We start from the raw sequence: 25737 nt of genomic DNA on the forward strand, positions 1-25737 counted from the left end.
GCATTTGGTTCATCCATGCACCTGCTGAGGACACTTGGTTTATTTCTACCTTGTATATATTGTGTGTGTGTGTTTGTTTGTTTGAGACGGAGTCTCGCTCTGTTGCCCAGGCTGGAGTGCAGTGTACAGTCTCAGCTCACTGCAACCTCCACCTCCCAGGTTTGATTCCCTGCCTCAGCTTCCTAAGTAGCTGGGACTACAGGCATGCACCACAACACCCCCCTAATTTTTGCATTTTAAAAAATATTTATTTATTTATTTATTTATTTATTTTTGAGATGGAATCTCACTCTGTCACCCAGGCTGGAGTGCACTGACCTGATCTCAGCTCACTGCAACCTCTGCCTCCTGGGTTCAAGCTATTCTCCTTGAATACAGGCACCTGCCATGCCTAGCTAATTTTTGTATTTTTAGTAGAGACGGGGTTTAACCATATTGGCCAGGCTGGTCTCGAATAGGCATGAGCCACCATGCCTGGCGTCTTTTGTATATTGTGAATAGTGCTGCTGTGAACATTTACATACAAGCTGTTATTTGAACACCTGTTTTCACTTCTTTTGGGTATATAACATATCCATGGAGTCATATGGTAACTCTGTGTGGAACTTGTTGAGGAACTGCTGGACTTTTTCTAACAGTGACTGTTTTACATTCCCAACAGCAGTGAATTTCTCCTCATCCTTAACACTTGCTATTTTTATTTATTTATTATCATGGCCATCCTAATGGATATGGAATGGTATCTTACTGTGGTTTTGATTTGCATTTCCCCAGTGACTAATGAGGTTGAGCATCTTTTCAAGTGCTTCATGGCCTTTTTTTTGTGTGTGTGTGTATATATATTATTTGTTTGTTTGTTTTGGAGACGGAGTCTTGCTCTGTCACCCAGACTGGAGTGCAGTGGCGCGATCTCGGCTCACTGCAACCTCTGCCTCCCAGTTTCAGGCGATTCTCCTGCTTCAGCCTCCTAAGTAGCTGGGATTACATGCACATGCCACCATGCCTGGCTAAGTGTTTTGTTTTGTTTTGTTTTGTTTTGTTTTTTGAGACGGAGTCTCGCTCTGTTACCCAGGCTGGAGTGCAGTGGCCGGATCTCAGCTCACTTCAAGCTCCACCTCCTGGGTTTACGCCATTCTCCTGCCTCAGCCTCCCGAGTAGCTGGAACTACAGGCGCCCGCCACCTCGCCTGGTTAGATTTTTTTTTTTTTTTTTTTTTTTTTTTTTATAGTAGAGACGGGGTTTCACCGTGTTAGTCAGGATGGTCTTGATCTCCTGACCTCGTGATCCGCCCGTCTCGGCCTCCCAAAGTGCTGGGATTACAGGCTTGAGCCACCGCGCCCGGCCGTGTTTTGTATTTTTAGTAGAGATGGGGTTTCACCATGTTAGGCAGGATGGTCTCGATCTCCTGACCTCATGATCTGCTCACCTCAGCCTCCCAAAGTGCTGGGATTACAGGCGTGACCCACCGTGCCTGGCCATATTTTTTTTTAAGATGGAGTCTCGCACTGTTGCCCAGGCTGGAGTGCAGTGGTGCGATCTTGGCTCACTGCAACCTTTGCCTCCCCGGTTCAAGTGATTCTCCCACCTCCGCCTCCCAAGTAGCTGGGATTATGGGCACCCACCAGCACACCCGGCTGATTTTTGTATTTGTGGTAGAGATGGGGTTTTACCATGTTGGCCAGACTGTTCTTGAACTCCTGAACTCAAGGGATCTGCCTGCCTTGGCATCCCAAAGTGCTGGGATTACAGGCATGAGCCACTGCGCCGGCCATTTGTGTATCTTCTTTGAAGAAATGTCTGTTCAAGTCCTTTACCCATGTTCATTATTTATTTTATTTTGGGGCAGCCTGGAGTACATTGGCTCAATCACAGCTCTCTGTGGCCTCAACCGCCTGGACTCAAATGACCCTCCCACCTCAGACTCCCAAGTAGCTGTAATTATAGGCTCATGCCACCACACCCAGCTAATGTTTGTATTTCTAGTAGAGACGGGGTTTCTTTCTTTCTTTCTTTTTTTTGAGACGGAGTCTTGCTCTGTCACCCAGTGGAATTGATTTTGGCTCACTGCAAGGTCCACCTCCCGGGTTCACACCATTCTCCTGCCTCAGCCTCCTGAGCAGCTGGGACTACAGGTGCCCACCACCACGCCCGGCTAATTTTTTCTATTTTTAGTAGAGATGGGGTTTCATTGTGTTAGCCAGGATGGTCTCGATCTCCTGACCTCGTGATCCGCCCACTTCAGCCTCCCAAAGTACTGGGATTACAGGTGTGAGCCACCGAGCCTGGCCTGTTTTTGGAGGATCTTCTATACGTAAGACCATGTCATCTGCAATAGTTTTCTTTTCCAATTTTGGATACCTTTAATTTCTTTTTCTTTTTTTTTTTTGAGACAGAGTCTCACTCTGTTGCCCGGGCTGGAGTGCAGTAGCCGGATCTCAGCTCACTGCAAGCTCCGCCTCCCGGGTTTACGCCATTCTCCTGCCTCAGCCTCCCGAGTAGCTGGGACTACAGGCGCCCGCCAACTCACCCGGCTAGTTTTTTGTATTTTTTTAGTAGAGACGGGGTTTCACCGTGTTAGCCAGGATGGTCTCGATCTCCTGACCTCGTGATCCACCCGTCTCGGCCTCCCAAAGTGCTGGGATTACAGGCTTGAGCCACCGTGCCCGGCCTAATTTCTTTTTCTTGATTAATGCTCTGGCTAGAACATCCAGAACAATGTTGAACAGAAGCAGCAGCAGTGGGTATCCTCGTCTCTTTAAAAGGCTTTTAGTTTCTCACCAATGAGTATGATGTTAGCTGTGTTTGTTTTTTGTTTGTTTGTTTTTTGACACAGTCTCCCTCTGTGTTCGGGGGGAGTGCAGTGGTGCGATCTCGTCTCACTGCAGCCTCCACCTCCTGGATTCACGTAATTCTCGTGTCTCAAGTCTCCTGAGAAGCTGGCGTGCGCCACCATGCCCAGCTAATTTTAATTTTTGTATTTTTAGTGGAGGTGGGGTTTCAACATGTTGGGCAGTCTGGTCTTGAACTCCTGACCTCAAGTGATCCACCCTCCTTGGCCTTCCAAAGTGCTGGGATTACAGGCTGAGTCACCGTGCCTGGCCTGATGAAGTTGTTTCTACTCCTAGTTTATTGAGTCTTATTATCATGAAAGGATTTTGAATTTTATGAAATTTTTTTTCTGCATCAATTGAGATGATTGCGTGGGTTTTTCTTCATTCTGTTAATCTGGTGTATGACATTGAATTTCGTCTGTTCACTCACCCTTGCATTCCTGGGATAAATCCCACTGGGTTATGGTACATAATCCTTTAAAAAATGCTGCTTTTCAGCCGGGCGCGATGGCTCATGCCTGTAATCCCAGCACTTTGGGAGGCCGAGGTGGGTGGATCATGAGGTCAGGAGTTTGAGACCAGCCTGGCCAACATGATGAAACCCTGTCTCTACTAAAAATACAAAAATTAGCTGGGTGTGGTGGTGCACACCTCTAATCCCAGTTACTTGGGAGGCTGAGGCAGGAGAATTGCTTGAACCCAGAAGGCGAAGGTTGTGGTGGGCTGAGATTGTACCACTGCACTCCAGCCTGGGTGACAGAGCGAGACTCCGTCTCAAAAAAAAAAAAAAAAAATGCTGCTTCTCTGACGGGCAGCACTTTAAAAGGGATTGTGTTTGCTCATATTTTGCCAAGAACGTTTGCATCTATATTCATAAAGGATACTCATCTGGAATTTTCTTTTTGTGATGTCATTAATGTTGAGTTTTGAGAATTATTAATATTTTTTGTATGCAAGCTATTTGCTGGATATATGATTTGCTAATTTTTAAAATTTTTGTTTCTATTTTTTTATATTTATTTATTGAGACAGAGTCTTGCTCTGTTGCCCAGGCCAGAGTGCAATGACGTGATCTCTGCTCACCGCAACCTCTGCCTCCTGGGTTCAAGCAACTCTCCTTCCTCAGCCTGCCAAGCAGCTGGGATTACAGGCACGCACCACCACACCCAGCTAATTTTTTGTATTTTTAGTACAGATGGGGTTTCACCATATTGGCCAAGCTGGTCTTTTTTTTTTTTTTTTTTTTTTTTTTTTGAGACGGAGTCTCGCTCTGTCACCCAGGCTGGAGTGCAGTGGCCGGATCTCGGCTCACTGCAAGCTCCGCCTCCCGGGTTCACGCCATTCTCCTGCCTCAGCCTCCCGAGTAGCTGGGACTATAGGCGCCCGCCACCTTGCCCGGCTAGTTTTTTGTATTTTTTAGTAGAGACGGGGTTTCACCGTGTTAGCCAGGATGGTCTCGATCTCCTGACCTCGTGATCCGCCCGCCTCGGCCTCCCAAAGTGCTGGGATTACAGGCGTGAGCCACTGCGCCTGGCGTAGACAACCCAATTTTTAACAAAAGCAAAGATTTTTAACAGGCACGTTCCAGAAGAGGGCACACTGACAGTTAACAGGCACATGCGAAGTGGTCAAACGTGAGTAGCCATCAGGAAAATCAACGACGTCCTACTACACTAAAATGGAAAAAAAAACATTGCCGGACGTGGCCATTTGCAAATATCATTTCCCAGTCTGTGTCTTTTGATTCTCTTGACAGCATATTTGAGTTAATTTTTTAATGTGTAAGGTATGAGTGGAGGTCCTTATTAAAAATTGTTTAGGCTGGGTGTGTGGCTCATGCCTGTAATCGTAGCACTTTGGGAGGCTGAGGTGGGAGGATCATTTGAGCCCAGGAGTTTGAGATCAGCTGGGCTAACATGGCGAGACCCCGTCTCTACAAAAAATGAGAAAATTAGCTGGGTGTGGCACTACGCATCTGTGGTCTCCGGCTGGAGCCGGAGGATCACTTGAGCCCAGGAGATTGAGGCTGCAGTGAGCCATGATTGCAGTGAGATGCGATCACATCCAGTTACATTTGATTTTCAGATAAACAACGGAAGTATATAGTATAGGCTGGGGGCAGTGGCTCATTCCTGTAATCCCAGCACGTTAGGAAGCCAAGGCAGGTGGATCACCTGAGGTCAGGAGTTCAAGACCAGCCTGGCCAACATGATGAAACCCCGTCTCTACTAAAAATACAAAAAAGTTAGCCAGGTGTGGCGGCAGGCACCTGTAATCCCAGCTACTTGGGAGGCTGAGGCAGGAGAATTGCTTGAACCTGGGAGACAGAGGTCACAGTGAGCCAAGATTGTGCCACTGCATTCCAGCCTGGGCAACAAGAGTGAGAAACTCTATGTCAAAAAAAAAAAAAGAAAAAAGGGCCGGGCGCGGTGGCTCAAGCCTGTAATCCCAGCACTTTGGGAGGCCGAGACGGGCGGATCACGAGGTCAGGAGATCGAAACCATCCTGGCTAACACGGTGAAAACCCGTCTCTACTAAAAAATACAAAAAACTAGCCGGGCGAGGTGGCGGGCGCCTGTAGTCCCAGCTACTCGGGAGGCTGAGGCCAGAGAATGGCGTGAACCCGGGAGGCGGAGCTTGCAGTGAGCTGAGAGCCGGCCACTGCACTCCAGCCTGGGCGACAGAGCGAGACTCCGTCTCAAAAAAAAAAAAAAAAAAAAAAAAAGAAAAAAACTGGAATTGTCTGTCTTTTCTCATTGTTTTAAAAGCACTCTTTATATATTCTGGATCTGCATTCTGTACCAGAGATGTGTACTGCAAACATCCTTTCTCCGCCTGGCTTTGTTTTCACTCTTGGTGGTCGCAGACATCTTGGGGGCCACTTGAAGGAATTCTAAGCTGACCAGAGGCTGGGCTGGACTCACCGTTGGGCACCCAGCCGGAGACCCCAGGGCCACCCTCCCGGGTTCCATCCTAGAAGAGAAGACACTTGCACTGTCCCAGCCTCTTCTGTGGTGACTTCTTTTGCACAAGGGTTCACGGGCAGGAGTCTGGTCTGCACAAGAGGGACTTAGCCTGGCTGCGGCTGCACCTGATGTCTGTGGACACCTGACCCTGGTGCAGGCCTTTCCCCTACAGACCCCAGGACCTTGCCTTGTGACGCTCACGGTGCCTGCTCCTTCTCAGAGCCCTCGTTTCTCCCTTTAATGCACACCCCATCAGCACCTCGTCCAGCCCGTGTCCTCCATACGTTTGAGGTCAGGGGCCTCAATTCCTGGCACGGCCCCTCCACTCCAGTCCTCCCAGAAACAAAGACAAGAGCAAGATGTGCATCGCCCAGGGTCCCACAGAGTGGTGCCTCCTTTTAGTGCCTTCTAGGCCCCTTTAGTGACAGGACTACAGAAAATACCCCTCAGGTCATGGGTCACCCCGATTTGATGAAGAGTCCATAGAACTGTCTCTGCTGCACTTTGCAAGCACTTTCTCTTCTGCACGTTTGGAACCTCCCAGGGCCTGTCTTGTCTTTCTCGTTGCCTCCTCGCGGGCTGAACCTACTGTCCGGTCCCCGGACCCCCTGCCCAGGGTCAGAGGGACGCCTACCTAGCTCAGGGTCTTGGGCCGGAGGGACTGGAGGAGGGAGCAGGGTCGACCGCTCAGCTGTCCGCCCGGGGGTGGAGGGTCGGGGGGAGGTGCCGGCCCACTATCGGAGGCGGCCACGGGAGGACCAACTGTGCAATGGGTGGGGCCGCGGCTGACTGTGGTGGTCGCGGGGGCTGAGGACCAGAGGCTGCTGGGGAGCGGGGGTACGAGCCAGGCGTCGGCGGTTGGGTCGGGCGCGGAGTCGCGGGCAGGAGGGTGCGCGCGAGGTCGAGGCGAGTCCCCCGGGAGGCGGGCAGAGCCTAAGCTCCGGTCTTCCCGCGACTGGCGGAACGGGCCTGGGAGGGACGTTTTCCCAGACACCAGGTGGACTAGGTGGACGGCCCGAGGGCCGGGACGCACGCAGGGGCCGGGCAGGATGGCTCTGGCGTCGATGCCCGCGCGCTTCAGGGCTTGGTCTGGCTGCCCCTCCATCCTTGTTGGTTTCTCGGGGTGCGGACCCCGCGCCGCACCAGGCGATGCTGGGCCTGCCCATGGCCACCACCTCGCTGCATTCCCGTCTCTTTGGGCCGCCGCATTCGTCCGCCTGCCCGTCTCTCCCTGCGCAAAATTCCAAGATGAGCAAATACTGGGCGCACGGTGGAGCGCCGCGGGGGCCCCCCTGAGCCGGGGCGGGGCGGGGGCGGGACCAGAGTCTGGCCGGGGCGTGCCCAAGGGGAGGGACTCCCCGGTTTGCGGCCCGGCGCTGTCCGCGGTGCTCAGCGCCCGCCCGGGCGCCTGGGGCCGGCGCGCCATGGGGAACCGCAGCACCGCGGACCCGGACGGGCTGCTGGCCGGACGCGGGCCGGGCGCGGGGGCGGCTGCGGGGCTGGCAGGGCCGGGCGCGGCGGCGCTGGTTGGAGGCGTGCTGCTCATCGGCGCGGTGCTCGCGGGGAACTCGCTCGTGTGCGTGAGCGTGGCCACCGAGCGCGCCCTGCAGACGCCCACCAACTCCTTCATCGTGAGCCTGGCGGCCGCCGACCTCCTCCTCGCTCTCCTGGTGCTGCCGCTCTTCGTCTACTCCGAGGTGAGCCCCGTCTGGCCGCACGAGCATCTTCATCTGCTCCTCGGTTCTCCGTCCCTGTCCCTGCGGAGGACCCGGCGCGACCCGGCCCCTTTCTGCTCCGGAGCCTCCAGCTGGGGCGGCGGCAGGGGCGCTGGGCCTGGTCCCTCCGCGCTACACCCACCGCCGCCACCTCGCGTCCTTCCCCCCGCTGCGCTGTCCCCCGACCCCCGTTCCTCTCCTCCCTTCCCCTTCTGTCTTGGCGTCTGCTATCCAGGAGATGCCCGTCCTTCGATCTAGGGACCCCAGAAATAGGCGACTTTGTCAAGCCAGCCCCCTCCCGCCGCCCGGCAGCTGGATTTCACCCCCAGGGCAACCAGCTGGACAGGCAGGCAGATGCGGGCTCGGCCCCCTGGCTGCCCTGGGACACACACACACGCACTGCACACACGCACTGCACATGGCCACAGCCACAGACCACCACGCACACCCAGTGCGGATGCTGGCTCACCCCCAGGAGGCTCACAGCTCACAGGGGAGACCTGGGCTGGACAGAACCCAGGGGAGGGTGTGTGGGGGCCAGGCCCCTGCTGAGAACCCTGGGGAGAAGCCCGAGGGGGAATTGGGGGATGGATCCCACACTCCACACCAGATCTGGCCCTCGGATGGGTTGGACTTGGTGCCAGCCCCTCTGCAGCCAGAGAAAAGCAGCTTAAGGCTGAGCTGGGGACGCGGTGTCCCGGACTGTGGAGGAGGGGGGACTCGGGGTTTCCCCTTGGTAGACACGGTGAGTCCTGGCGGCTGGGGCAGAGACCAGCAGCACGGGACACGCATGACCTGTGCTCCTTTCGAGCCGCAGACGTCACAGTGACGACGTTTAAGCTCCTAATCTTCCCAAATCGGCGGGAAGGGATTAAGGGGGCTGCCTGCTCCTTTGCCCTTGAAGAGAGTCACTCCACGTGGACTCCTACGCTGGGCACTGGGCAGGTCTTCATATTTTTAATTATAATTTATCTTCAAGACAATTATGTGGATACTATCATCATCCTCGTCTTACAGATGAGGAAACAAATGAATTAATGCGCCCGAGTCTCCCACAGAGAGCTTCACCAGACAGGCTGGCTCATGCCCTGAAGGACAGAGCAGCCAGCTTCATGTCTAGGCCCAGCGGGGACCCTGCCTACCCCAGGCTGGGGAGGGGCTCTCCTTGAGCCCGATGACATCAGGCCCCGCCCCCAGGGAATTCCCCAGGCCCGTTCTCATGTTTGTAACAAAAGGGAGACCAAGGTCAGGAGTGGTGGCTCACACCTGTAATCCCAGAACTTTGGGAGGCCAAGGCAGGAGGATCGCTTGAACCCAGGAGTTTGAGACCAGCCTGGGAAACATACCGGGCCGGGTCTCTACAAAAAATTAAAATATCGGCCGGGCGCGGTGGCTCACGCCTGTAATCCCAGCACTTTGGGAGGCCGAGGAGGGCGGACCACGAGGTCAGGAGATCGAGACCATCCTGGTTGACACAGCGAAACCCCGTCTCTACTAAAAATGCAAAAAATTAGCCGGGTGTGGCGGCGGGCGCCTGTAGTCCCAGCTACTTGGGAGGCTGAGGCAGGAGAATGGCGGGAACCCAGGAGGCGGAGCTTGCAGTGAGCCGAGATCGTCCCAGGGCACTCCAGCCTGCGCCACTGAGCGAGACTCCCTCTCAGAAAAAAAAAAAAAAAAAAATGAAAATATCAGCCTGGGATGGTGGCATGCGGCTGCTGTCCCAGCTATTCGGGGGAACTGAGGCAGGAGTATCGCTTAAACCCGGGAGGCGGAGGTTGCAGTGAGCTGAGATCGCATCACTGCACTCCAGCCTGGGCAACAAGAGTGCAACTCCGTCTCAAAAAAACAAACAAAAAGAAAAACAAAAATAAAAAATAAATAAATCAGTTGGGGGGTGGTGGCGCGCGGCTGTAGTCCCAGCTACTCTGGAGACTGAGGTGGGAGGATCGCTTGAGCCCAGGAGTTCCAGGCTACGGTGAGCCATGATGGAGCCACCGCACTCCAGCCTGGGTGACAGAGCGAGACCCTAACTGAAAACAAAGGGAGACCTGAGTGCAGAGGGGTTGTTTCTCTGCCTGCTCCTCTGGCCTCTGGTTCACAGCGGGCCCCCTCCTCCATATTCAGCCCTGGAACTACCCATAAGAGAGGGGGTCACAAGGGCCCGCGGTGGCTGGGAAACCTCAGGGCCTGTGGTGTCGCCGCGCAGGTCCAGGGTGGCGCGTGGCTGCTGAGCCCCCGCCTGTGCGACGCCCTCATGGCCATGGACGTCATGCTGTGCACCGCCTCTATCTTCAACCTGTGCGCCATCAGCGTGGACAGGTGCGCCGCCCTCCCCGCCCGCGCCCCCGCGCCCTCGCGCCCCTCCCGCCGCCGCCGCCCTCACCGCGGCCTCCGCGCTGTCCCGCGCACCCTCGGCGCTCCCCGCAGGTTCGTGGCCGTGGCCGTGCCGCTGCGCTACAACCGCCAGGGCGGGAGCCACCGGCAGCTGCTGCTCATCGGCGCCACGTGGCTGCTGTCCGCAGCGGTGGCGGCGCCCGTGCTGTGCGGCCTCAACGACGTGCGCGGCCGTGACCCCGCCGTGTGCCGCCTGGAGGACCGCGACTACGTGGTCTACTCGTCCGTGTGCTCCTTCTTCCTACCCTGTCCGCTCATGCTGCTGCTCTACTGGGCCACGTTCCGCGGCCTGCGGCGCTGGGAGGTGGCCCGTCGCGCCAAGCTGCACGGCCGCGCGCCCCGCCGACCCAGCGGCCCCGGCCCTCCTTCCCTTGTGCCCCGCCTTCCCCAGGACCCCTGCGGCCCTGACTGTGCGCCCCCGGCGCCCCGCCTCCCCCAGGACCCCTGCGGCCCCGACTGCGCGCCCCCCGCGCCCGGCCCTCCCCAGGGTCCCTGCGGCCCCGACCGTGCGCCCCCAGCGCCCGGCCTTCCCCAGGGTCTCCGCGGCCCCAACTGTGCGCCCCCCGTGCCCGGCCTCCCCCCGGACTCCTGCGACTCCAACTGTGCGCCCCCAGACGCCGTCCGAGCCGCTGCGCTCCCACCCCAGACCCCACCGCAGACCCGCAGGAGGCGGCGTGCCAAGATCACCGGCCGGGAGCGCAAGGCCATGAGGGTCCTGCCTGTGGTAGTCGGTGCGTTCCTGCCCTGGGGGGCTGGGGAGAGAGGAGGGGAGGAGTACGAGGCGCGGAGGGGCAGGGGGCGCTGACGTGGCTCTCGGCGCCCCCAGGGGCCTTCCTGCTGTGCTGGACGCCCTTCTTCGTGGTGCACATCACACAGGCGCTGTGTCCTGCCTGCTCCGTGCCCCCGCGGCTGGTTAGTGCGGTCACCTGGCTGGGCTACGTCAACAGCGCCCTCAACCCCGTCATCTACACTGTCTTCAACGCCGAGTTCCGCAATGTCTTCCGCAAGGCCCTGCGTGCCTGCTGCTGAGCCGGACCCCCACCCCCACCCCCCGCGGCCTGGGCACCGGCCTGGTGGCCAGGCCTCCGGGACCAAGGATATGGGGAGGGCGGTTTTGTACGTTAATTAAACAAATTCCTTCCCAAACTCAGCTGTGAAGGCTCCTGGGGTTGATGGGGAAGGGAGGAGGAAGGGCTTCTGCCCCAGTGGCCCCAGGCCGCCCAGCCAGTTAACCCCTTCCTTCCCGCCAAGGAAGCCCACAGAGCAGACCCCACCAAGCCGGCCCCCTGCTCAGAGTGAGCGGGGGAAGGGGCCCCTGGAGACCCACTCAGTTCGGCAGTGCTCTGGCCCAGCCTACCCTCTCTGCAGGGGAGAGGAAATGGCACCGAGCAGAGCAAGGTGTCTCCTGGGGAAGCCCAGTTCCAATGGGAAGAAATGAATGAGGCGAGAGGGGCTGGGGGGGCGGTCAGCCGCCAGGCCCTGCCCAGGCCAACTCCCGCCTCCGAGGACGAAGCACAGGGTCTCCTGGCTCTGCTGTCCCAGCAGACCCAGGCGGGGGAGCCTGATATATCATTTTAGAAGCTGCCTTGAGGTCAGAGCACAGCTTCCTGCCAGTCCCTGGCCAGAGGATGCCCCAAGCCCCACAGGAAGGGGCCTGTGGTGATAGGTGGGGTCCCACCAAGAGGCTTCCCTGGAGGGAGCTCCATGCTCAGTCACCCAGCCAGCCTCTGCCCAGCATCCACCCATGTGGCTGGGCCAAGGGGTAGGAGTAGGGAGGAGGCAGCAGGGTCAGAGGGTGGGCAGAGCGACCCAGGCTGCCTGTCTGCCCTGGGCTGCCTGGCTTTGTCAACCATAGTACAGCCCCTGACCCTGGGGGAGGAGGGGTGGCTCCCAGGGCCCTCAGTGCAGTTAACAGCCCACCCTGGACTGGATCCAGCTCTCTCCCAGGCCCAGGCTGTGGGAGAAATGGGAGGCCCTCCGCCTCCCAGTCCTGCTGGCTGGAGCTTTACTGTGCTGGGGATGCAGCATCTACAGCCAGGGCGGCCAGTCATGGTGCCAAGCTCCCATCTGAACACTGAGAGACTGGGCTGTGCAGTCTACAGCAGTGGGTACAACCTCAGCTAAAATACTCAGTGCAGGCTGGGTGTGGTGTCACACCTGTAATCCCAGCTACTCGGGAGGCTGAGACAGGAGGATCCCTTAAAGCTAGGGGGTCAAGGCTGCAGTAAGCTGAGATCACACCACTGCACTCCAGCCTGGGTGACAGGGTGAGACCTTGTCTCAAAAAAGAAAAGAAGAAATACTGGGTGGAGAGACGACCAAGCCCAATTACGTCAGTGCAGCTGCCCCGTCCCGTCTGCTGACCACGTACTTCTGTCACAGCTTCAGCGGCTGCCTCCTCCTGGACACCTTCCCCGACTACCTACTTCCCAGGACCAGCCTGTCCCAGCCAGCCCCTGGAACAGACTGAGTCACAATGGATTCTTGTCGGACACCCATGAGAGTAAAGGAGGGGCTCCCGTCAGCCTTGTCCCAGGACCCACGGCCCCACACATGCCTCACTGACAGTGCTGGAGGCCACGGGAGGTGCACACGCATCTGGGGGTCCTGGGGGTGCTGACAGCCCTGGGGCGGGGCGACCTCTGGCCATCAGCCTCCCAGGCTTGGAAAGGAGGAGCTGTGGGAACCTGGGATCCCAAGAGATGTGTGGTGCTCCGGCTTCCATTTTACGGAAAATCGGGGAAGAGTAAGTTGCCCCCACAATTCCAGGGAACACCCCCACTCCACTCCTGCAGAGCCTGGTTGCAGGCGGCCAGGTGCATCACTGCTGGTGGGGTCACGGTGCCAAGGGGCTCCCACGGTGCCTTCCCCACCAGGCGGGGGTTTGGCCACTTCTGCGGCTGTGCTCTCTGCACAGAGACGCTGGTGTTTCCAGCTTTGGGGGATTCTTCTTAGAGGTGCAGGTCCTCACTTCCCTGCCACCTTTATGTTGGTTAAGACCCAAAGGAGGCCGGGCGCGGTGGCTCAAGCCTGTAATCCCAGCACTTTGGGAGGCCGAGACGGGCGGATCACGAGGTCAGGAGATCGAGACCATCCTGGCTGACACAGTGAAACCCCGTCTCTACTAAAAAATACAAAAAAACTAACCGGGCGCGGTTCTGGGCACCTGTAGTCCCAGCTACTCGGGAGGCTGAGGCAGGAGAATGGCGTGAACCCGGGAGGCGGAGCTTGCAGTGAGCCAAGATCACGCCACTGCACTCCAGCCTGGGCAGCAGAGCGAGACTCTGTCTCAAAAAAAAAAAAAAAAAAAAAGACCCAAAGGAGCAGGCCCAGCCCTGCTGCCTCATGGAGGTCAACCCACGGCCCACCTGCCTGGACAGTGCCGAGGCCAAGCAGAGCCTCTAAGATGCCTCCACCTTGTGGCAATGGCGGACCCTGCTGGGTTGGACGAAAAGCCACTCAGTGTAGAGTCTCAGAGGAAGGGACAGGCGGGGCGAGGGTCAGAGGAAGGGCCAGGCGGGGCGAGGGTCAGAGGAAGGGCCAGGCGGGGCGAGGGTCAGACCAAGGGAAAGGTGAGGTGAGGGACAGGAGGGAGAGCATCTCGGTGGGAGAGGCAGGAGGGACAGGCAGGGTGAGGGTCAGAGGAAGGAACAGGTGGGGTGAGGGACAGGCGGGGTGAGGGCAGCATCTGGAGTGGGTGCTGCAGCAGGCCAGACACCTTTTCCAGCCTCCACTGCTCACTGGCAGCACCAACGGGGCAGCACCGAGTGCGTCTAAGCAGGACGATGAAACATCAGTGGGGCTTGGCCCGGCTGGGTGGAGACTTTACTAAGTAAATAGGCCAGGGCAGTGGCTCACGCCTGTAATCCCAGCACTTTGGGAGGTCGAGGTGGGTGGATCACCTGAGGACAGGAGTTCGAGACCAGCCTGGCCAACACGAAGAAACCCTGTCTCTACCAAAAATTCCTAAACTAGCTGGGTATGGTGGTGAGCACCTATAATCCCAGCTACTCAGGTGGCTGAGGCAGGAGAATCGCTTGAACCTGGGAGGCAGAGGTTGCAGTGAGCCAAGATTGTGCCACTGCACTCCAGCCTGGGTGACAGGGTGAAACTGTCTCAAAGAAAAAAAAAAAATAGAAAACCAGAATAAACCAGGTGGTCCTGAGAAACCCAGAGACTCAAATATGGTGGGGGGTTCTCTGCAGGGCCCACAGAGCCAGTGAGCCCTGCCCCCATGCACAACCCCTTCCAGGGGAACTCTGGCCGCCTCTCGTAGAGCTCCAGCTGGTGCAGAAAGCGCTTAGAGGCAAACATCAGAATCGTTGGTGCAGGTTCCTCCTGGCGCTGCCAGCCCACCCCAGGTGCCTGCTGAGCTTTTGCTGAGTCTGTACTTTCTTGCCCCAGTGCAGCCACAGCCGTGGAGCCTTCAGTGTGCAGAGAACACAGGCCATGAGCGCAGAAGCTTCCAGAACAAGAGTGACGCTGCTCCAGCAGAGCTCTCAGTCAGGAGGGCAGGTGGGTCCCATGTCCAGGCCCAGCCCAGTGCCCAAACACACTGAACATGCCCCCTTGTGTCCCATGCAGGCCTCAGTCCTTTCTCTTTCCTCCACCTGGCACCAGGGCCATGAGAAACAAGCGGGAGACCAGGAGGCCATGAGGCTCTGCATGTGGATCCCTGGACCAAGGCCACCGAGCCGTCCACATGGACTGAACAGGCTGCACTGGGCCATCGGGCTTGCTCAGGAAGCCTGGGCACAGGAGGGTACCGGGTGCACAGAAACCTGGCGGGAAGGGCCGCAGGCCTGCTGCACTTGCCAGCAGCCACGAGGTTCTCGTGGAACAGAAGGAATGAAGACCTCCTGGACTACAGGTGCCACCAGATGCCAGGGCTTCAGTCTGGCCGTGCTGCCCCGTGCACCGGAGGCTCCGACCTGGCCGCGCTGCCCTGTGGACTGGAGATGCGGTGGGCTTGGGATTCCCACCTGCACAAGGAGAAGGAAGGGGAGGAAACCCCCCTGAGGGCTGGCACTGAAACCGGCCGCCCGCGTGGGGCAGGGAGACCTTATTTACACTTTATTGACAGACACAACACGTATGTACATGCGTCGCAGCACAGGCCCTGTGGGCAAGACCGGACGCTCATGATCCCAGGGATAAAAAATCTCTCCGCGAGCGGGCGGGGGGCCCGGGCGGGGGGAGTCCGCTCCCCAGGGCACCATTCGCTTAAAGTGTGTTAATAACTTGTCCAGCAAGTTTCTTTACCTTCCCACACCCCTCTTCTCAACGTCCCCCCAGAGTCCTCAGGGGGGCCTTCGACCTGCAAAAGCCTCACAGGAGTGCGAGGGGCCCCAACTCCCAGGGCGGCCGATGGAGCCTCACACGGTCACCTTCTCCATCACGCTTTCAGCCACGTGGACTTCGTCGGCCTGGACCGTGACAGCTGCTGACTGGCCGCATATGTGCTGGTGATCCTTCCAGTCCTGGAAGGGAGGACACACCCATGTCCGCGGGGTCAGTGGGTGCAGCAGGGCCTTGGAGCAGGGTCCCCAAGGTGGACCCCAGGACCCTCAACCCAGAGGGTGCAGCCCCCTGTGAGCCCACCTGGGGGTACTGAGAGAATGCCCTCCCCAGTGCGCCCACACTCTGGTGGCCTCTGCTCCAATACAGCCTTCTCCACACTCTCTTGGTTTGAGGAATTGGATCAAAAGGCAAACAACAGGTGGGGCGTGGTGGCTCACGCCTGTAATCCCAGCACTTTCGGAGGCCCAGGCAGGTGGATCCCCTGAGGTCAGGAGTTCGAGACCAGCCTGGCCAACATGGTAAAACCCCGTATCCACTAAAAACACAAAAAGTAGCTGGGCATGGTGGCAGGCACCTCTAATCCCAGTTACTCGGGAGGCTGAGGCAGGAGAACTGCTTGAACCTGGGAGGGAGAGGGTGCAGTGAGCCAAGATGGTGCCACTGCACTCCAGCCCATGGGAGAGAACAACTCCATATCAAAATAAAAGTCAAACAACAAACCAGGGTAAGACTCTCCAAAGCAGTTGTTTTGTGTTAGGGATGTAAACAAAAAATATCAGACATGCAGAAAAACATTTAAATACATGATCAAGTTCTGTGGGGTTTTTTTTGTTGTTTTTGGGACAGAGTTTTGCTCTTGTTGCCCAGGCTGGAGTGCAATGCAAAATCTCGGCTCACTACAACCTCCACCTCCAGGGTTCAAGCAATTCTCTTGCCTCAGCCTCCCTAGTAGCTGGGATTACAGGTGCCCGCCACCACACCTGGCTAATGTTTTACATTTTTAGTAGAGATAGGGGTTCACCATGTTGGTCAGGCTGGTCTCGAACTCCTGACCTCAGGGGATCTGCCCACCTCAGCCTCCCAAAGTGCTGGGATTATAAGCGTGAGCCACTGTGCCCGGCCCCAGTTCTGTTTTTAATGGCAAAGATGAAAAAGCAAACTGGAACCAGCCTGTGGCTGCAGAGGGGCTCTGCAGAGAGAAGGAGGGGGATGGTGCTTGGGAGAAGTCACAGCTCCGGTGAGGTCAGCACACGGAACCAGGCCCCACCTCCTGCTACCTCAAGCACCTCGGAACACAGCAGAGGTCTAGAGGAAGCGCCAGGTGCTGAAGCTGAGGCGGCCTCGTCAGACAGAGGCAGCTCCCTGCACGGGGGCGTGACAGGTACACACACAACACACAGAGCAGAAATAAACGCGTCCAAATGGTGACCGGGTTATTCCCTAGAGGGCAGAATTCCAGCTGATTATAATAAAAAAGCAAAATTAGGCGCAGTGGCTCAGGGCTGTAATCCCATCATGTTGAGAGGCCGAGGTGGGCAGATCACCTGAGGCCAGGAGATGAAGAGATCACCTGAGGCCAGCCTGCTCAACATGTCAAAACCCATCTCTACTAAAAATACAAAAACTAGCCACCTGTGGTCGCGCACGCCTGCAATCCCAGCTACCTGGGAGGCTGAGGCACGAGAATCACTTGAATCTGGGAGGTGGAGGTTGCAGTGAGCTGAGATTGTGCCTCTGCACTCCAGCCCAGGCAACAGAGAGAGACTATGTCTCATAAAAAAAAAAAAAAAAAATTTCCTGGTAACAGACTATAAATCTACATGGCATGAAAACACACATCAGCAAACCGCCGCATCGGGTGCAGACCCACCGCCCGCCCCTCCCCGGCCTCCACTCCGGGGCAACCAGGACGGGTTCCGGTTCCTGCCCAGACTCTGTGTGGGGCGAGGGGCCTGCACCCCTCATGGGAGCTGCCCCCACTGAGAGGATGTGGGCCCTGGATAAGGCCCCCAGGAGTTCTAGATGCTTTTTCTCTGGTCTACAGGTTTGAGCCACATCCTGGGGCCTGTGCAGATGGAGGGAGAGGGGGCGCACGTCAGTGTTCACTCTGAGCTACAGAAGCTTCCATCAAGTTCTCCAAGCAAAGAGGCAAATGCCCAGGGTTGACTTTTAAAAATCAGACATCCTGAGTTCTTTTTTAAAGCAAAATTTTCCATCTTTTTTTTTTTTTTTTGAGACGGAGTCTCACTCTGTCACCCAGGCTGGAGTGCGGTGGCCGGATCTCAGCTCACTGCAAGCTCCGCCTCCCGGGTTCAAGCCATTCTCCTGCCTCAGCCTCCCGAGTAGCTGGGACTACAGGCGCCCGCCACCTCGCCCGGTTAGTTTTTTGTATTTTTTAGTAGAGACGGGGTTTCACCAGGTTAGCCAGGATGGTCTCGATCTCCTGACCTCGTGATCCGCCCGTCTCGGCCTCCCAAAGTGCTGGGATTACAGGCTGGAGCCACCGCGCCCGGCCAATGTGATGCTTCTTACAGTATAATGTTAAAATACTTTTGAAAAAAAAAATCATTATCTGAAAAGCCAGAATTAGAAATTAGTGTTTTAGTTTTCGAAAAATAGAAAAAAATGGTTAAATTCACAAGAAGCTAACAGTGAAGGCCGGGCGCGGTGGCTCAAGCCTGTAATCCCAGCACTTTGGGAGGCCGAGGCGGGCAGATCACGAGGTCAGGAGATCGAGACCATCCTGGCTAACACGGTGAAACCCCGTCTCTACTAAAAAATACAAAAAAACTAGCCGGGCGAGGTGGCAGGCGCCTATAGTCCCAGCTACTCGGGAGGCTGAAGCAGGAGAATGGCATAAACCCGGGAGGCGGAGCTTGCAGTGAGCCGAGATCCGGCCACTGCACCCCAGCCTGGGCGACAGAGCGAGACTCCATCTCAAAAAAAAAAAAAAGAAGCTAACAGTGACAGTGCCTGATACAAATAAATGACAAAAGCCAACATCACAGAGTTTAAAAACCATGACTTTGGGAGGCTGAGGTCACTTGAGGTCAGGGGTTGGAGACCAGCCTGAGCAACATAGCAAGACCCTATTTCTATAAAAAATGTTTTAAAATTAGCTGGGTGTGGTGGCTCATGCCTGTGGTCCAAGCTACTTGGGAGACAGAGGCAGGAGGATCACTTGAGCCAGGAGGTCGAGGCTGTAGTGAGCCATGATGGCACCACCGGACTCCAGCTTGGGTGACAAAGCGAGACCCTGTCTATAAAAAACCTAAAATAGGCTGGGCATGGTGGCTCATGCCGGTAATCCCAGCACTTTGGGAGGCCGAGGCAGGCAAATCATGAGGTCAGGAGTTCAAGACCAGCCTGACCAATATGGTGAAATCCCATCTCTGCTAAAAATACAAAAATTAGCTGGGCCTGGTGGCACGCACCTGTAGTCCCAGCTTCTTGGGAGGCTGAGGCAGGAGAATTGCTTGAACCCGGGAGGCAAAGGTTGCAGTGAACTAAGATCATGCCACTGCACTCCAGCCTGGCAACAGACCTAGACTTGGTCTCAAAATATATAAATAAATAAAAATAAAAATACAAAAATTAGCCAGGTATGGTGGCACGGACCTGTAGTCCCAGCTACTAGGGAGGCTGAGGCAGGAGAATCACCTGAACCCGGGAGGTGAAGGTGGCAGTGAGCCAAGATTGCGCCATTGCACTCCAGCCGGGGTGACAGAGCCAGACTCTGTCTCAAAAACAGAAACAAAACCAAACACAAACGAACAAACAAAAACCAAAAATAAGTAATGAAATAATAACAGTGACTAAAAATCCAATTAAGAAACAATCCAAATCTGACTTACAGTGATCGAGGCCTCACAAATGAAAATAATGATGCGTGGGGCTTGCTTTAAAATGCTCAGCCCTCAGCCCAAAGAGCGGGGGGACAAGCCAGAAGGGCAGGTGCTAAAGCAGCTGACACAGGTGAGGCTGACGGGTCTCTCCTGGGCGATCCCACTCCTGTGCACGTGTCACATTTTTCAAGTTAAGGGTTAAAATAAAGTGCTGGCACCACAGAAGGTGGGTGACTCGGCCGGGCGCGGTGGCTCAAGCCTGTAATCCCAGCACTTTGGGAGGCCGAGACGGGCGGATCACGAGGTCAGGAGATCAAGACCATCCTGGCTCACATGGTGAAACCCCGTCTCTACTAAAAAATACAAAAAACTAGCCGGGCGAGGTGGCGGGCGCCTGTAGTGCCAGCTACTCGGGAGGCTGAGGCAGGAGAATGGCGTGAACCCAGGAGGCGGAGCTTGCAGTGAGCTGAGATCCAGCCACTGCACTCCAGCCCGGGCGACAGAGCGAGACTCCGTCTCAAAAAAAAAAAAAAAAAAAAAAGAAGGTGGGTGATTCAGTCCGGGTGGTGCTGGGAGCAGGCCACAGGCAGGACACCAGGGCTGGGTGGGGAAAAATGCCCAGAGCCCCCAAACCCTCCTGGGAACAGGCCCTGCCGTGGGGACTGCAGAGGTACCCTGTCTACAGGCGCGCGTGTGTGGAGAAAGCATAAAGAGTACGGGTGCCAGAAACACGCCTCAGCTGACAGCCCCCAGGCCCAGGAGGGGCTGGACCACACGGAGCTTGGCCCCCAAGGCTGGCTTTCTTCAGGTGGGTGGTGGGTGCAGGGGATTCCTGTTGGGGTTTCATAACACGCATAAACTCATGTGTATACTTTTGTGTACACACCAAGTCCTCTATAATGAATTTTTAAAATTAGCACTGCTTTTTTTTTTTGAGACAGGGTTGTGCTCTCTCGCCCAAGGTAGAGTGCACTGGAGTCACCTCAGCTCACCGCAGCCTCAACCTCTCCTGGCTCAAGGGATCCTCCTACCTAAGCCTTCCAAGTAGTTGGGACCACAGGCTCACACCAACTAATTCTTTCGTATTTTGTAGAGATGGAGTCTCATGTATGTTGCCCAGGTTGGTCTCAAACTCCTGGGCTCAAGCAATCCGTCTGCCTTGGCCTCCCAAAGAGCTGGGATTGCAGGCATGAGCCACCACACCTGACCTATCACCGCTTTTTAAGAGTAAGATGTTAGAGTCCGGGCGCAGTAGCTCACGCCTATAATCCTAGCACTTTGGGAGGCAGAGGTGGGCGTATCACCTGAGGTCAGGAGTTCGAGGCCAGGCTGGCCAATGTGGAGACAGCCCAGCTCTACAAAAATACAAACAATTAGTCAGATGTGGTAGTGTGTGCCTGCAGTCCCAGCTACTCGGGAGGCAGAGACAGGAGAACTGCTTGAACCCAGGAGGTGGAGGTTGCAGTGAGCGGATATCATGCCACTACACTCCAGCCTGGGTGACAGAGTGAGACTCCATCTCAAAACTAAACAAATAGGCCGGGCGCGGTGGCTCAAGCCTGTAATCCCAGCACTTTGGGAGGCCGAGGCGGGCAGATCACGAGGTCAGGAGATCGAGACCATCCTGGCTGACACGGTGAAACCCTGTCTCTACTAAAAAATACAAAAAACTAGCCAGGCGAGGTGGCAGGCGCCTGTAGTCCCAGCTACTGGGGAGGCTGAGGCAGGAGAATGGCGTGAACCCGGGAGGCGGAGCTTGCAGTGAGCTGAGATCCGGCCACTGCACTCCAGCCTGGGCGACAGAGCGAGACTCCGTCTCAAAAAAAAAAAAAAAAAAAAAACTAAACAAATAAAAATAAGACATTAGAAAACCAAACACTAAATTTTTGTTATCTCTAACGGGTGAGAATATGAGGACTTCAACTTCCTATCATATATAATTTTGAAGTTATGAATTTAAAACTAAGCTTTTTTTTTTTTTCTTGAGACAGAGTCTCGCTCTGTCACCCAGGCTGGAGTGCAGTGGTGTGATCTCGGCTCACTGCAACCTCTGCCTCCCGGGATCAAGCGATTCTCCTGCCTCAGCCTCCCGAGTAGCTGGGACTACAGGCGCCCGCCACCACGCCCGGCTAATTTTTTGTATTTTTAGTAGAGACGGGGTTTCACCGTGTTAGCTAGGATGGTCTCGATCTCCTGACCTCGTGATCCGCCTGCCTCGGCCTCCCAAAGTGCTGGGATTATAGGGGTGAGCCCCCATGCCTGGCTGAAGGCAGCTTTTTAAAGAACAGGATCTGAGGGAGGCTTGGAGACAGGGTGGCCAGGGCTGGAGGTCCGGCTGGAAGGCAGCTTTTTAAAGAACGGAATGTGGCCAGGCGTGGTGGCTCATGCCTGTAATCCCAGGATGATCAAGACCATCCTGGCTAACATGGTGAAACCCTGTCTCTACTAAACATATAAAAACAATTAACCGGGCGTGGTGGTGGGCGCCTGTAGTCCCAGCTACTTGGGAGGCTGAGGCAGGAGAATGGCGTGAACCTGGGAGTTGGAGGTTGCAGTGAGCCGGGATCGCGCCACTGCACTCCAGCCTGGGTGACAGAGTGAGACTCCATCTCAAAAAAAAAAAAGAACGGGATGTGTTCATTTTGTTGGTGAAAGGAGCTCAGCGAGTGCTTATACTGGGGCCCAAAAAGCTTCTGCCAGGAATGTATATACTCGGCCTCTGCAGTACGCTTTCTCTGCTTGAGGAAATTCTATCCTCCCACTGAAATTGAGATAAATTAAAATGTATATTGTAATACCTATAGCAGTAAGAAAATAACTCATAACTTAAAAGATACTGTTTAAAATTGTTCAACAAAAGAACTGGTACACTAGAAAATACAACTAGAAAATACACATTTAACAGAAAAGAAGTTAGTGAAAGAACAGAGGAGCAAGACATGAGACATAAACTGCAAATACAAACACAAATCCACTCATCGATAATTACATTAAACATGAGTAGATTACGTTTTGCGAGGTGGCTCATGCCTGTAATCCCAGCACTTCGGGAGGCCAAGGTGGACGGGTTACTTGAGTCAAGGAGTTCAAGACCAGCCTGGCCAACATGGCAAAACCCCATCTCTACAAAAAATACAAAAATTAGCTGGCCATGGTGGCGCATGCCTGCAATCCCAACTACTTGGGAGGCTGAAGCAGGAGAATCACTTGAACCTGGGAGGCGGAGGTTGCAGTGAGCAGAGATTGTGCCACTGCACTCCAGCCTGGGAGACAGAGCAAGACTGTATCACAAAACAACAACAACAAAAAAAATGGGCATGGTGGCAGGTGCCTGTAATACCAGCTACTTGGGAGGCTGAGGGAGGAGTATTGCTTGAACCTGGGAAGCGGTGGCTGCACTGAGCTGAGATTGTGCCACTGCACTGCACTCCAGCCTGGGTGACAGAGTGAAACTCCACTTCAAAAAAAAAAAAAAAAAAGAAAAAAAGGCTGGGCGCAGTGGCTCACACCTGTAATCGTAGCACTTTGGGAGGCCGAGGCGGGCGGATCACTTGAGGTCAGGAGCTCAAGACCAGCCTGACCAACATGGTGAAACCCTGTGTCTACTAAAAATACAAAAATTAGCTGGGTCTGGTGGTGCCCTCCTGCAGTCCCAGCTACTCGGGAGAATGAGGCACAAGAATCCCTTGAACCGGCCGGGCGCGGTGGCTCAAGCCTGTAATCCCAGCACTTTGGGAGGCCGAGACGGGTGGATCACGAGGTCAGAAGATCGAGACCATCCTGGCTGACACGGTGAAACCCCGTCTCTACTAAAAAATACAAAAAACTAGCCAGGCGAGGTGGCAGGCTCCTGTAGTCCCAGCTACTGGGGAGGCTGAGGCAGGAGAATGGTGTGAACCCGGGAGGCGGGGCTTGCAGTGAGCTGAGATCCGGCCACTGCACTCCAGCCTGGGCAACAGAGCAAGACTCCGTCTCAAAAAAAAAAAAAAAAAAAAAGAATCCCTTGAACCCAGGAGGCAGAGGTTGCAGTGAGCTGAGATTACACCAGTGCACTCCAGCCTGGGCGACAGAGCGATACTCTGTCTCAACTCAAAAAACAAAACAGGCCTAGTGCCAGTGCGGTGGCTCACACCTGTAATCTTAGAACTTTGGGAGGCCAAGGCGGGTGGATCATCTGAGGTCAGGAGTTCGAGACCAGTCTGACCAACACAGAGAAACCATATCTCTACTACAAATACAAAAATTAGGCCAGGCGTGGTGGCTCCCGCCTGTAATCCCAGCACTTTGGGAGGCCAAGGCGGGTGGATCACCTGAGGTCGGGAGTTCAAGACCAGCTTGACCAACACGGAGAAACCCCATCTCTACTAAAAATACAAAAATTAGCCAGGCATGGTGGCGCATGCCTGTAACCCCAGCTACTCAAGAGGCTGAGGTAGGAGAATCGCTTGAACCCGGGAGGCGGAGGTTGCGGTGAGCTGAGATCGCGCCATTGCACTCCAGCCTGGGCAAAAAGAACGAAACTCCGTCTCAAAAAAAAATACAGCCGGGCACGGTGGCTCACGCCTGTAATCCCAGCACTTTGGGAGGCCGAGGCGGGCGGATCACAAGGTCAGGAGATCGAGACCACGGTGAAACCCCGTCTCTACTAAAAATACAAAAAATTAGCCGGGCGCGGTTGTGGGCGCCTGTAGTCCCAGCTACTCGGGAGGCTGAGGCAGGAGAATGGCGTGAACCCGGGAGGCGGAGCTTGCAGTGAGCCGAGATCGCGCCACTGCACTCCAGCCTGGGCGACAGAGCGAGACTCCGTCTCAAAAAAAAAAAAAAAAAAAAAAAAAAAAATACAAAAATTAGCTGGACGTGGAGGCGCACACCTGTAATCCCAGCTACTCAGGAGGCTGAGGAAGGGGAATCACTTGAACCCAGGACGTTGAGTTTGCAGTGGGCTGAGATAGCGCCACTGCACTCCAGCCTGGCGACAGAGTGAGACTCTGTCTCAAAAAAAAAAAATTAAAAAGGCTGGGCGCGGTGGCTCACGCCTGTAATCCCAGTGCTTTGGGAGGCCGAGGCGGGCGGATCAAGAGGTCAGGAGATCAAGACCATCCTGGCTAACACAGTGAAACCCCGTCTCTACTAAAACAAATACAAAAATTAGCCAGGCGTGGTGGCGGGCACCCATAGTCCCTGCTACGTGGGAGGCTGAGGCAGGAGAATAGCGTGAACCCAGGAGGCAGAGCTTGCAGTGAGCCGAGATCGCACCACTGCACTCCAGCCTGGCGACAGAGCAAGACTCTGTTTCAACAACAACAACAACAACAACAACAACAACAACAAAAGCAGAGGCTATCAGACTAGATTAAAACCTAAGATCCAAGCACATTCTGTCTCTAAGGGAATGCTTAAGAGCCAAGGACACAAATTAGAAGTAACAAGATGTTTGTTTATTTATATATTTATTTATTTAAAAAATAGAAACAGGGTCTCGCTTTGTTGGCCAGGCTGGTCCCGGGCTCAAGTGATCCTCCCCGCTTGGCCTCCCAAAGTGTTGGGATTACTGCTGTGGGTCACCGCACCCAGCCAAAAAGATGTTTTCTAAAAAGATGCAGGTTGGGTGCAGTGACACACGCCTGTCATCCCAGCACTTTGGGAGGCCAAGCAGGGGGTGGAACACTTGAGTCGAAGGGTTCGAGACCAGCCTGGGCAACATGGCGAAACCTCGTCTCAACTAAAAATACAAAAAATTAGCTGGACATGGGGCGTGTATCTGTAGAGGCTGCAGTAAGTCAAGATCATGCCACTGCACTCCAGTCTGGGTGACAGAGTGAGACTGTCTCAAAAACAAAAGATGCAAACATTAACCATAAGACAGGTGGAGTGTCTATACTACTATCAGAAAAAAATATATATATATTTTTGAGACAGAGTCTCACTCTGTCACCCAGGCTGGAGTGCAGTGGAACAATCTCAGCTCACTGCAACCTCCGCCTCCCAGGTTCAAGCAATCCTCCTGCCTCAGCCCCCCTAGTAGCTGGGATTACACGCATGCACCACCATGCCCAGCTAATTTTTGTATTTTTAGTAGAGATGGGGTCTTACCATGTTGGCCAAGCTGGTCTCAAACTTCTAACAGGCGATCCACCTGCCTCAGCCTCCGAAAGTGCTGGGATGACAGGCGTGAGCCACCATGCCCAGCCAGCAAAAATAAATTTTAATATAAAAACTTCTATTGGCTGGTGTAGTGCCTCATGCCTATAATCCTAGCACTTCGGGAGGCTGAGATGGGAGGATTGGCTGAGGCCAGGAGATGGAGACCAGGCTGGTCAACATAGCAAGACCTCATCTCTGTAAGAAAAAAAAAAAAGAAATAAATAAAAAATAAAAAACTTGGCCGGGCGCGGTGGCTCAAGCCTGTAATCCCAGCACTTTGGGAGGCCGAGACGGGCGGATCACGAGGTCAGGAGATCGAGACCATCCTGGCTAACACGGTGAAACCCCATCTCTACTAAAAAAAATACAAAAAACTAGCCGGGCGAGGTGGCGGGCGCCTGTAGTCCCAGCTACTCAGGAGGCTGAGGCAGGAGAATGGCGCAAACCCGGGAGGCGGAGCTTGCAGTGAGCTGAGATCCGGCCACTGCACTCCAGCCCGGACTACAGAGCAAGACTCCGTCTCAAAAAAAAATAAATAAAT

The 25737-nt window shown here is 55.2% G+C and overlaps 2 protein-coding genes and 1 long non-coding RNA gene across 6 annotated transcripts in view; 2 read left to right on the forward strand and 1 right to left on the reverse strand.

Moving 5' to 3' along the window:
- Positions 1-7157: 7157 nt before the first annotated feature.
- Positions 7158-11052, forward strand: DRD4 (dopamine receptor D4). 3 transcript variants are annotated; one of them, XM_005576764.3, is made up of 4 exons: positions 7158-7494; positions 9719-9831; positions 9940-10637; positions 10733-11052. In XM_005576764.3, the coding sequence occupies exons 1-4, from the start codon at positions 7222-7224 to the stop codon at positions 10933-10935; spliced, it is 1287 nt and encodes a 428-aa protein (XP_005576821.3). In that variant the 5' UTR covers positions 7158-7221; the 3' UTR covers positions 10936-11052. The 3 variants fall into 3 exon arrangements, with proteins under 3 accessions (XP_005576821.3, XP_045228402.1, XP_073868820.1); XM_045372467.1 differs by having other exon boundaries at positions 10783-11052; XM_074012719.1 differs by having other exon boundaries at positions 10521-10637; positions 10783-11052.
- Positions 11053-14306: 3254 nt separating this feature from the next.
- Positions 14307-15930, forward strand: LOC135967198 (uncharacterized). The gene is made up of 2 exons (XR_012422882.1): positions 14307-14421; positions 14527-15930. It is a non-coding gene; the product is annotated as an uncharacterized lncRNA (long non-coding RNA).
- Positions 14965-25737, reverse strand: part of DEAF1 (DEAF1 transcription factor) — a 51966-nt gene continuing 41193 nt past the window's right edge. For both annotated transcript variants that reach the window (XR_010581133.1, XM_015434222.3), the window contains one exon: positions 14965-15386. Coding sequence is in view for 1 of the 2 variants with exons in the window: in XM_015434222.3 (XP_015289708.2) it covers positions 15282-15386 (105 nt within the window). In the remaining variant the exon portion in view is untranslated. The remainder of the gene's footprint in view (positions 15387-25737) is intronic.

This window comes from Macaca fascicularis, chromosome 14, assembly GCF_037993035.2.
Source record: "Macaca fascicularis isolate 582-1 chromosome 14, T2T-MFA8v1.1".
NCBI classification, from domain to species: Eukaryota; Metazoa; Chordata; class Mammalia; order Primates; family Cercopithecidae; genus Macaca; species Macaca fascicularis.